This window comes from Giraffa tippelskirchi, chromosome 8 (genome assembly GCF_054371585.1).
Source record: "Giraffa tippelskirchi isolate mGirTip1 chromosome 8, T2T-mGirTip1v1.2.pri, whole genome shotgun sequence".
Classification (NCBI taxonomy): domain Eukaryota; kingdom Metazoa; phylum Chordata; class Mammalia; order Artiodactyla; family Giraffidae; genus Giraffa; species Giraffa tippelskirchi.
In genome coordinates this window covers 136812687-136825244 of record NC_137282.1, presented here as the reverse complement: position 1 = coordinate 136825244, position 12558 = coordinate 136812687, and the positions used below count along the sequence as shown (strand labels likewise).

The 12558-nt window shown below is 37.2% G+C and overlaps 1 protein-coding gene across 5 annotated transcripts in view; it reads right to left on the bottom strand.

Annotated features, from left to right (window-relative positions):
• The window catches only part of CD2AP (CD2 associated protein), a 109627-nt gene that overhangs the window by 49910 nt on the left and 47159 nt on the right, over positions 1–12558 (bottom strand). For 3 of the 5 annotated variants that reach the window (XM_081519720.1, XM_081519718.1, XM_081519719.1), the window contains exon 2: positions 2889–3049. In XM_081519720.1, the coding sequence (XP_081375846.1) occupies positions 2889–2912 (24 nt within the window). In that variant the 5' untranslated portion in view covers positions 2913–3049. Of the gene's footprint in view, positions 1–2888; positions 3050–9925; positions 10000–12558 lie in introns of all 5 variants that reach the window. The other 2 variants (XM_081519717.1, XM_081519716.1) reach the window with 1 other exon arrangement.

Here is a 12558-nt window from a genome sequence, read left to right as displayed (position 1 = left end):
GAGTTGCCAAGGTACTACCCAGAGTTCCCATATATCTTCCACTCAGTCCCCTCTCATATCGATACCTGGCATAACCATACTACACTTGTCACAACTAAGAAATTAACACTAGTACATTACTACTAACAGAACCACTGACTTTATATCTATTTCATAGTTTTTCCACTAACATCCTTGTTCTATTCCAGAATCCAATCCAGGACACCACAATGCATTTGTCACTATGTCTCCTTTGTCTCTGCTCAACATCCGTTTCTTAGGCCTCTCTTGTTTTTTAATGACCTTGAAATTTTTGAAAAGTACTGATCAGATATTTGTAAAATGTTCCTTACTTTGGGTCAGTCTGATGTTTTTTTCTCAAAAATGGACTGTAGTGATAGGTTTGGGGGAAGAATAAATACCAGAGGCTCAGCAGACACATGAGATCAACATAATTTATTACTGACGATGTTAGCCTTGATCCCTTGGTAAAGGCAGTATTTGCCGAGTTTCTCCACTGTAAAGTTGCTATTTTTCTCTTCCATCTATTCTTTAGTCCAACCCACACTTGAAGGATACTTGAGGGTGGGGACAGTATCTACAAATATTACTTGGAATAATTCTGTAAGATTTATCCTTTCTATTCCATTATTTACATAACAATCTATTTATATCAGCATTTATTTATTTAGACTCATGCATATCTATCTGCTCTTCAAATACTAGGTTATTTTGCTGCTCAACCAATTTTCCGGTTGGTGCCTATGTTGCCTTGACATGGCCCATCCTTTTGTTTTCTCCAAGTTCTTACTCCTGGCACTACTAGCTGCTCCAGGCTCACCCTGTGGATACCGTGTTGCAGCCACAGGATCAGCCACTCCTCCCAGGAGCCTCCTTTTACTGGAAAATGATGTTCCGAAACCAAGATCTGAGCACCGGGCGTGCTCACTGTACTGGTGTGTCACTGCTTCCAGGCTCTCAGTGGAAGAAGTGAGGAATGTATGTATGCACGTGTACTGACTGGCATATAAACACACACATATAAAATTATTTCTGTATGTATCTGTATATATTTGAAATTAAACATGAGTTCACGCTGATGTCTCCAACTCTAGTCCACCCTACGGTTCATTTTAATCCCAGATTAAGCTTCCCTCCATCTCCGAGCATACACAAACAGCATCCTCTACTAGCAGGCAGTTCATTAAACTCCAGTTCTAGAATTAGCTGTACCGTAACAGGACAGGAAAATATATTTTAAGATGGGAGTCCCATGACAGGTCATCTCCACTCCTGTGACCACATATCAGCACAGGGACTACCTATCAGCACACAATTTAAAAAAGAACCATATTAATACTTCTTACTACAGTTCTTACTTTTTTAACCACTGCTCTATTACTTCAATATATTTTCCCTGAAAAGCCACTTTCTCCCCTACCCCAAAAAAGAGAGAGAGATGAGAGGCCAATGTTGCAGCTTTCTATATACAGACTATAGACTAAAGACAGGCCATTTTAAAAGGAAGAAAACAAAGACATTATGTGATTTTCCTTATATCATTCTACCAACAAAGGCAGACTTAACTTGACTGGGTTTGAATGCAGTTATTCTACTTCAATTTTGACAGCATCTGCTTTACACTCCGTTTTAGATTAGAAGAAAGTCAATTTGTAAAGTAAAAAATAAACAAAACAGCTCAATTCCTACTACAGCTTTTCTCAGGTCTTTCAAGAGGTAAAATGTAGTTAGTTCACCTTCTCTAAAACCAATTAACAAAGCATGTGTTCATACTTAGTAAAACCACAGCTGAGCAAATATTTACTAAGCATTCACACTACACAGACATTCTAACAACTACTCTGCAAGTTGGACAAACTAAATGAGAGATAGACTCGAGCCTTCCCAGAAGAGCTCACAGCCACAAATTCATGAGAAGAGGGATGTGGCTGAATGTAAGAAAACTAATCTAGAAAATAAAGACAATTATAGTAGTGTTAGTTGCTCAGTAGTGTCCGACTCTTTGCGACCCCACGATCTGTCCATGGAATTTTTTAGGCAAGAATACTGGTGTGGGTTGCCATTCCCTTCTCCAGGGGATCTTCCCAACCCAGGAACTGAACCGGGGTCTCCTGCATTGCAGGCAGATTCTTTACTGTCTGAGCTACCAGGGAAGCTCTGGGTTAAGACTACTATAAATGGCATGTAAATACATAGATATCCTTTACTTTTTTTTCCCCTCCTCTAAACTTCTGAGAACTTTTTTAGTTTGTAATATATTTAAAAATCTTGATTGTTTTCTGGCAGAAGTGACTAGAACATTATTTAAAAAGCAATGTTTGGTGGTAGTTGAAGACTATCTGTTACTGTGAAAGATACCTGCTGCGATGCTGAAACTTAAAAATAAGAATACAAGATTCTCAAAGGGGCTAGAAAAGCAACAAAACACAGTAAGTGTTTTTACTCACACTTGAGTAAAGAGGCAACTGTCTCAGATTTCAGTTCAGATTCTGTTTTATTCGCTATCCAACCTTGGGTAAACACAATTTAACCTCTCAACCTACTGTCACTGATTTAAAATGGGGCTATCGTCTGCCCTACTTCCTCCACAAGACTTTTTAGGCTTAAATGGAAATGTAGACAGCAAAACTCTTTGCAAATTACAAAGTGCTACCTAAATTACAGGTAGACAGGTACACATACACACACACACACACATACGGTTTTATAATCCCCCAGGACACCAGGCAACAATAACATTCAATAGTGATACCTGAGTCTCCAGTTTTTTAAATTCCTCAGACTAAAAATTTTTCTAAAATATTTTAGTGTTAAAAATATGTGTACGCCATTTCTTCAAGATTAAATCCTATGAAGCAACAGCAAGGAATTTAACTGAGAGTGCTTACCTTAACAAAATTATCAGGAAACATTCCTCTTCTCCCGTTTAGTTCTCCTTCCAGCCATCCTTCCTCCTGTAGTTTTCTCACGTTCCTGATGATTTCCCCAACTCGAATAGTTAACTCATCATCATGTATAGCATCGTAGTCATACTCCACAATATAGTCAACTAAAAAAAAAGAAACAAACAACTAAAAAACTTAACTCATGAAATACTACTAACCATATCAATAAACTTAAAACTAAGGAACCTATTTAGCAATGATAATATAACAAAGATACCATCAAAGCTTACCTCAGTTTTTAATATTTGGCTACATCAGCAAATTTCTTTGTTGCCTAAGTATACTGAGTAGTACCAGTGTTAAGGAGAAACCTCAACACAACGTACAATTTACCTCATCAGTTATCCTTCCAGTCAGGTACACATCCTTTGTGACAAACTCTAAGGTGGTCCCCCCGATACCCATCTCTTGATATTCACGTCCTTGTGTAATTCTCTCTCCTTCAGTGTGAACGTGATCTATGACTGACTTCTAATCAACAGAATATGACAAAGATGATGGATCGTATGTGATGACATAAGGCTGTAATATCCCCTTGACAGGAAACTCGGTCACTTCCTGGCTTTGAAGATGCAAGTTGTTTTGTTGAGCTGGCCTATGGAGAGGGCCACATGCAAGTAACTGAGGAAGTGTCTGGATGAGAGCCAGCAAACAACTGAGGCCTTTAGGCCAACTGCCCACAGGGAACTGAATGATGCCAACAGCCTCATGAGCCTGGAAGCAGATCCTTCCCCAGCTGAGGAGCCAGTCATGATCAATACACTGATTGCTGCCCTGCAGAGGACGTAGCCATGCCCAGACTGAAGAAACCACAAAAACCATGAGATAATAAATGTGTATTATTTTTATTTGCTAAGTTTGTGGCAATATTTTTCACAGAAGCGTAGAAAATGAATACTCCCTGAAATGAAGGCTGTTAAGGATTTTAAGGTTATAGGACAGCATATAAGCATACTATTAACATTTTAACTAGTCATACCTCCATTCATCTTTTCTTTCTCCTATAAGAATGATTAAGATAAAAGAACATATACACACAACTACGCCAAAAAAGAAAAAAAAAAAAAAGGAAAGAGAGTATGGGCAGACCTGTTGGCTATCAAACAAACAGCCATTCCCACACGGACTCCTCCTCCTTCTTCCTTTCTCACTGAACCCTGACTTTGTTCAGGTATTTTGCGACCCTACTTTTACAAGTGAAACTTCTCTCAGACTCAGAGGGTTAAACTATTCTAGACCAAATACTCAAACACTCTCAAATACTAACGTACAATCAGGTCACCTTGTTGGCTTTGGGAATCTTGCTTAAGCACAGACTGAGTAGGTCCCAGGACACCTAACACTTCTGGTCAAGGAGACAAGGTCTAAAGAGAACTAATTTATAGCCGGGGCTTCCCAGGCGGCCCAGTGGTAAAGGATCCACCTGCCAATGCAGGAGATGCAGGGGACACAAGGGATGCAGGTTTAATCCCTGGGTCAGAAGATCCCCTGGAAAAGGAAACAGCAACCCACTCCAGTATTCTTCCCTGGGAAATCCCAGTGACAGAGGAGCCTGGTGGGCTAAAGTCCATGGGGTTGCAAAGTGTCGGACACGACTGAGCATGCACACAGATCACACACAGATTGATGGTAATCTCATTCATGTTCTCTCTCTCTCTCTCACAAACACACACACACAGACTGGTTTTCAAATATATGTGTGATGGATCGACTCAGACCAATACAAGGTAAGTAGGGGTTCTTAAAAGGTTTTAATTGACCTTATAAACAAAACACAAGGAAAGAGTGTCCTCCTACGGACTTTGGATATTCTTTATTGAGAATGTAATGGCGAAACTGCTACAACTAGATGAGACAAGAAAAACAGCAGATATGCTTAGAATACAAGAAAAGAAAGATGAAAATGGCCTGGATCTTTACTAGATTGATCCAACTGCTAAGCTAACCAGTCCTATAACTTTTAGATTTCTTGTTATGGAAGCCATTTTTTTAAATTCTAGATGAGATTTGTATTTGCAGCTGAGAACACACCAATCTGAGAAGGGAATTAGCGAGAAACTTCAAATTCCTGAAAACGGATCCATAACTGATAAAGTCAGAGCTCAGAAAACTTAAGGAAACTATAACTGAGACATCAAACTGCTCTGTAGAACCCCAGAAAGGCCAGAAATTAAGAAAAGGAGCGCTCATAGGAAACACAGAACTGAAAATAGGGAAATTAACATCTCATGGAAGAGCTGAGACCATTATTAACCACAACAGTTCTGAGACAATAATGCTACATAGGCAGGTATTTTTGTTCAAAGGTAAAATACTAAAGGGTTAATCTCAGACACACACACACACACACACACACACAATAGTCTGGGGGAACTAGTAAAGCTACTATGGATGAGTGATGGTTTCCTAGAAAAACGACTTCTGATACCCAGAATTTAGAGGTCTCCAGAGCAATGGGTGGTTTCCAACCTACTAACTCTAAAATAAAATTAAAAAGTCATACCCATATAAAGAGTTCCCAATCGGCTTTTTGCTTACCATTTATTCATAAATATGAATAGTAGACAACAGTTAACCATGAAAGACGATGATAAATTGAAAAATTACTCCTGGATGAAGCACACACCAATCTCTCCCCTTCCAGAATAATTCAGTATGAAAGTCATCAGGTATAAAAAAGCATAGCACGGGGAAGGGAGACCAAGGAGGGGAAGGAGTCTGAGAAGGTGTGAGAAGACAGGGACCAAAAAGAGTAAAGAAGGTACCCAAAGCTAGGGTGGGAGTGCAGTGACGCTATCAGAGTCAAAGCAGGGTGAGAAGGGTGTCCATCTATGGCGGTTCCCCGAGCGCAGCCTATCACAACTCGAAGGTAGGGTGAGGAAGGTATCCATGCAGAGGTGACATATGGTATGCCAGTACCCAATCACAGTGGTGAGGGCATCCAAGCTGATGGGCAGCTTGGTGAGGAATATCAGAAGCCAAACCATACTGGAGGTTGGGCCAGATCACCATGCAGAGGAAAGGTAACCTAGAGGGAGGGTTAGAACGAGGTCTAACAGCCCATGAAGGAGAAGAGGGTGTCTGTATAAGGGTGGGGAATGACTGGTTGCATCTAGGAGAATTGATCAAATAAGTAAGTAAATTAAGGACAATGGAAGCCAAGTTTCTCTATGAAAGGGAGTTACAAACATAATGGGAAAAGTCTTCACTTAATCCTATGATATTAAATGGGAATGAGAAGTATCACCATGAACTCACGGTTTTCAATACACAGACATTCACATATACATATAACACAAATGTACCACACACACATACAAGCTCTGTCCACTGCAAAGGCCTGAAACCACAACCTCCCAATGAGCAAACCTAATTCTGAGATCTTATAAAAACCACTTTCTACTGAAAGGAACCAGGAATCCTTGGGAAGATATGCAATTCCAAGGCTTAGGCAGGAAAAGTACAAGATAAACCTGGAACACAGTGTTGTGCTAGAAAGCAAGGAAGTTCTCAAAGAAAGATAAGCTGATGTCCAAGGACACAGAAAAGTAATATCAGAACAGATTCTACTGGCCAAGTCAAGACAATCTTGAGCATCAAAATAAATGATAAAAAAACTAAAATAAAATAAATGATAGTGTAACAATATACCCCACTGAATAAAGCAAAAAAACCCCCATGAATCCACACATATACAAATACATGTTAATTTCTTACATTTTATAACTGAACTGTGATTAAGTAGAAGATCCTGATTTGTAGAAAATACTAAAATATTCAGGAGAAAAGCCTCTCTCAGGAAAAAATTCTTTGTATTGTACTTTAAACATTTCTACACCTTAATGTCTAAAAATTTTTAAAGATTTAAATATGTACAAATTTTTACCCTCTAGAGATGTAATCAAGTTCCTAAAATCAGAACAAAAGGTTATGAAAAAAGAAATATGAAAATAAAAAGCATTTGGAAATGTTATCTTCCAACAAGTCTTATTAATTTTTTTTTGCAAAGGTAGAGACAAGACCAATGTTGGGAAAGATTGAAGGCAAAAGGAAAACAGGGCAGCAGAGGATGATATGGTTCAATAGCATCACTGACTCAATGGACATGAATTTGAGCAAACTCCAGGAGACACTGGAGGACAGAGGAGACTGGCGGGCTCTAGACCACAGGGTCGAAAAGAGTCAGACACGACTCAGCAACTGAACAACAATACATAAGCAATTACATGATATTATCCAGCAAAATAAGAACCAAAAGAGAGGATACAAAATTCAAGAAATAGTGAAGCCAGTCTTAGAGTAAGAAAAGCTCTAAGACGGTAATTGCGCAACAGATCTAAGGAACAAACAGTCTAGATTAAGCAGGAGACAGAAAGTTCTAGGAAGTATTTGGGGGCAAAAAAGAAGTCAGAGCCAGACTGTGAAATTGTATACTATTCTTAAAATCTGGAATTCAAAGAGACAATAAAACTATAAGGAGAAGAAAAACTAAAGAGACTAGAAACTTCTGAAAAAGCAAAAAGCTATACAGTGTTGAAAATATAATCATCATATACATTACTTGGCTGAACCATAAAAAGTATTTACATGGTCGTAATAACAGAGACTAGTTATTAATTTTAACATTGAAAACCAACCTATAACAAAACAGAAAGACTATATTATGGTTACAGAAAAAAATGCAAATATTAACAAGTTTTCACATTATAGGATAAAGTAAATATTGGGGAGGTTGATAAAGAGAAGGGTACATCTTCATCATACAAAGTTCTAAGTCCAGAAATAATGCATTAGTTGCTGAAAAAAGAAATAAAGGTATAACTATAAAACTCAGAATTCAGAAAGGTATTCAAGAGAGAAATAAAACCGTATCAGGATAAACAGAGAACAGAAGTGAGATTACAAGTAAGCTAAATCTTTATCTATCATATCAAAAGGTTAAAAAACGCAAGTATCCAATCAGAAACAGCTACATAAACTTGTTATTTAGAAATACAAAAGCCAAAAAATCAAAACTGAAAGATTAGATAGTCCTAAGTTGTTTCCCTCTGGAGAATGAGAACAAAGGAAGAGAACAGTAAGGCAAGGAAATACTGTTTTTTTCACTGTTGTTGTTCAGTCGCTAAGTCATATCCAACTCTTGATGACCCCATAAACTGTATCATGCCAGGCTCCTCTGTTTTTATAGCATATGCAGGTATTACTTGTGTAAGATTTTTTAAGAAACCACTAAGTATTAAAAGTGGCTTGTCCAATATTATTGTAAAGATGTTTGTAACTCATGATTCTATGTTTCATAATTTAAAAGTTTACTGAGTCAAAGATAATTTATTTTTCCTAAAGAAAACACCATATGGTAAATAAGGTTAAATTCTTGACCTTTTATTTTAATGTCTGGCCACATCACACAGCAGCATGTGGGATCTCAGTTTCCCAACTAGGGGCTGAACCCATGGGTTCATTGGGAGCACAGAGTCTTAACCACTGGACTGCCAGAAAGTCCATCTTGCATAATTAGGCTTGTAATATCATTCTAAATAATAAGGGTTATAAAACAAAGGTACTGTAACAACTTATTTTTGTAAAAAGGGAACAAACATATGCACAGAAAAATATAAAGAATTACATTCCAAAATGTTAACAGATGCCTGAAGGGATCTAAGATGCTGTTTGTTATCTCTTTTTAATATAATATTTCACCTTTAGTAAAGAATTAAAAGAGTGGGGGGACAGATTGGGATTTGGGGTTGACACATACTCATTGCTTTATTTAGAACAGATAATCAATGAGGATCTACTGTATAGCAGCAGGGAACTTTGCTTTGTATTCTCTAACAACCCTAAATGGGAAAAGAATCTGAAGAAGAATAGATACATGTAGATGCAGAACTGAATCATTTTGCTGTTCACCTGAAACTAAAACAACATTGTTAATCAACTATACTCCAATTTAAAAACAATAATAATAATCTCATCCAAAAGAGAGGACAGGACTTGGCCTCATCCTGATCTCTAGGAAGATCAGGATGGTTTTGTTTACTGAGGGATTCTGAAGTTCCTCAGGCACCTTTGTTACCTGAAGACTTTACCAAACAATGTCATTATGTTGGGGCTTCAAACTCTGTTGCAGCTATTCTACCTCTGGAAGCGCTAGACACTAAAAAGGTCAGTTACCTGGGCAGTCAACTGCCCAGGCAGTTTTCAATAAAACTCTGGACACTAAGACTCAAGTGAGTTTCCCTAGTTGGCAATACTCTCCCTGTTGTCACACATCCTCGCCAGAACTTAACGCCATCCATGACTCTAGAGAGAGAGACTGACATCATGTCTGGTACCTTCCTGAAATCTGCCCCAGGCTTCTGTCCCCTTGGCTAACCTTAATCTGTGTCCTTTTACAACAGAATACCATCCCCAAGAGTATAACAGCTTCCAGTGAGTCCTGCAAGCCCTTCCAACCAACTGTCAAATGTGAGGGCAGTTGTAGGAATCCCCAAAGTCTGCAGCTGTCAGAAATGAGGGCATTCTTAGAAACAGTAACCCATACTTCAGCATTTTTCTACAATAAACATACACTGGTTGGGTAAAAACAAGTTACTAGAAACACTGATGCTCATTAGACAGTATGTAACAATGATACTTGCAGAAAAGCTTAAACAGTTGAAATAAAATCTCATTTAATTCACAAGTTTGCTATATCAAGAATCAGCACCCTCCATATTGTGGAAACTCAAAAAATTCATTATTTTAAATTTCAAATTAAACAGAACTCTTCCACCACTTAAAACAATTGTATTTGACTGACTAAATTTATTTCTTCACTTTAAATGGTTGCTTAACGTGAAGAAATACATGTTGACTAAAAACATTTGGAAGGTGAAAAAAAAGGAAGAGAACATGTACATCCTGAAAAACACTCTAGGATTATAAAAGGTATACAGACCCTGTCTATCACTGGTGGCTCTTCCACCTGACCTACTCACCTACAAAACCAATCATTTAAGATCACACTTTCTGGTTGTGGATTATTCATTGTTCATTTCAATTGTGACTGCCACTGAAAGAGAATGTAAAATTTAAATTACTTTGGCTGTGTAACAGTTTCTTTTTAAAGTGTGAAGAAAGCTATCCAATTTAATCAGAAATGACATTTTAGGATTTATCTGATCAGTAGGGTAATAAAGATTTTAACATATAGCAACAAAAGATGCAAAATAAAAGAGCACTAGATAATTTGCATCAAATCTCACAGGATGAAATATAAAAATCACCTTCTTAGGAAGATTAAACTACTAAAAATGTAGCAATTTTATCAGATGAAATTGAAGTGAGTACTGGAAATCTACATACACAGTTGAGACAGGACCCTAAATAACCACCCAAGCACTGTACCCCAGTTTAATGTTATGTGGATGGCTCAGGAAAATTCACACCATTTAAATGGTTCAAGACAAAAGAGAAGAAACCAGAATCCTCTCTGGGAGATGCCCTATTATGTCAAGAAATACTTATTAAATTTACAACATCCAGAGACAAGGAAATATAAGCTGGCATGTAAAGTGAAAAAAGACTAAAATAAGTACCTAGGGAAACAAGAAATAGCAGAAACATCTCAATGAACTCAAAATACTGAACTCATCATGTACAGATTTTAAAACGATGGCATTTACCATGTTCAGAGATATAAAATACAGCTTGAAAAACTGACACAAAGTTGAATAGCACAGATAGTGAGAAAATAAATTTGAACCACAAAAGTATTCTAGACTTGAGAAAGACAATAACCAAAAGTAGGAATTCAATGGATGAGTTTCAAAGTATATTAGACAAGGCTGCAGAAAACTAGCTAAAAGGCAGACAGGTACAAGAAGGACAAAAATATAGGAAATAGAGATGAGAATGTAACAGAAACAGAAGATATAGTAAGCCAGTCTAACATACTTAATTGAAGTCCCAGAGGAAGAAAATAAAAACTATCTGAAAAGTAAATATCTATGAACTCACCAAACTGATAAAAGAGAACAAACCATAGAGTCAAGAAGTCTAAGCAATTCCAAATGGAATAAACAAAAAGAAACCTGAACTCAACACAGTAAATCTGCCAAATAGCACAGAGGAAAAAAAAATCTTAGAAGAGACAAATTTTTAAAAGGTTACCAAGAAAGCAACACTTAAAATGGGCTTCTCAACAGCAACAACAGAAGCCAGAAAGCAGCAGTTTCATACTTCCAAAATGCAGAAAGAAAATAACTGCAAATCATAAAGTCTGAACCAGGGGGGGAAAATCCTTCAAAACACAAGAACAGACAAGCAAAAACGGAGTTTGCCACCCTGAAAGAAACCCTAAAGGTGTTCTCCAAGCACATCAAGAAAAGAGGAACACAGCCAATATCCAGAGAGAGATTCACTAAGTAAAGGAAAAGAGTGGTGAACACATATGCAGATAAACACTGAGTAAAATAAAAAACTGACTCAAAATGGATTGAAGACTTAAAACCTGAAACCATGAAACTCCTCACAGAAAACATAGGCTGTAAGCTCCTTGTCATCAGTCCTGGGGATGATTTTCTAGATATGACATCAAAAAGCAAAGGCAACAAAAGGAGAACTAAACAAGTGGAACTACATCAAACTAAAAGCTTCTGCACAGAAAGGAACTCATCAACAAAGTGAAAAGATAACCTACAGAATGGGAGAAAATATTTGTAAATCATGTGTATTAAAAGGGATTCATAAGAACTCATACAACTTAAAAGCAAAAACACAAAAACAAAAAACAAACAAACAAAAAATCTGATTTAAAAATGGACAGAGAATCGGAATAAACATTTTTCCAAAGAAGCCATACATATAGTCAACAGATACCTGAAAAGGTACTCAACATCAGTAATCATCAGAGGAATGAAAATAAAAACTTCCAACTATAAAATAAGTAAGTCCTGGGGATGTAATGCACAGCACAGTGACTTTAATAAAACTATACTGCATATTTCAAAGTTGCTAAGAGAGTAAACTTTTTACAAGTTCTCATCACAAGAAAAAAATTTTGTAACTATCTATGGTGACAGATCTTAGCTAGACTTACTGTGGTGATCATTTCTCAAAACATATAAGTATCAAATCATTATTTTGCACACCTGAAATACACTGTTACATGACAGTCATATCCCAACAAGAAGCCTAAATAAGAAGCAGAAAAAGGAGGGAGGCTGATGAGGAAATTTAAAATATAGGAAGATTAAAATAATAACAGCTGTATAAATCAGGAGTTAAAGTAGCCTAAGACTCTTGCATGATACAAAAGGAGAGTAAAGGCAATAATTAACATTAGATATTTAAAAGATAAACATGCATGTAATAATCACTAAAATAATACAGTATAAAAATGCCAGACCCCCCCCCCAAAAAAAACTCGGCTTGCGATTTCAGTTCCAACATGAAAGAAGCTCGGAGACTGTCACACTCACCCTTACAACAAGAAAAAATTTAAACAAGCTGAACAATCAGTGACTTTCCTTGGACCCATCAGATATAAGTGAGGACAAGGGGCAAACTACCATCTCAAGATACAGAGACACAGGGATATCCAGAGTCACAGTTAAGATCTACTGTATCA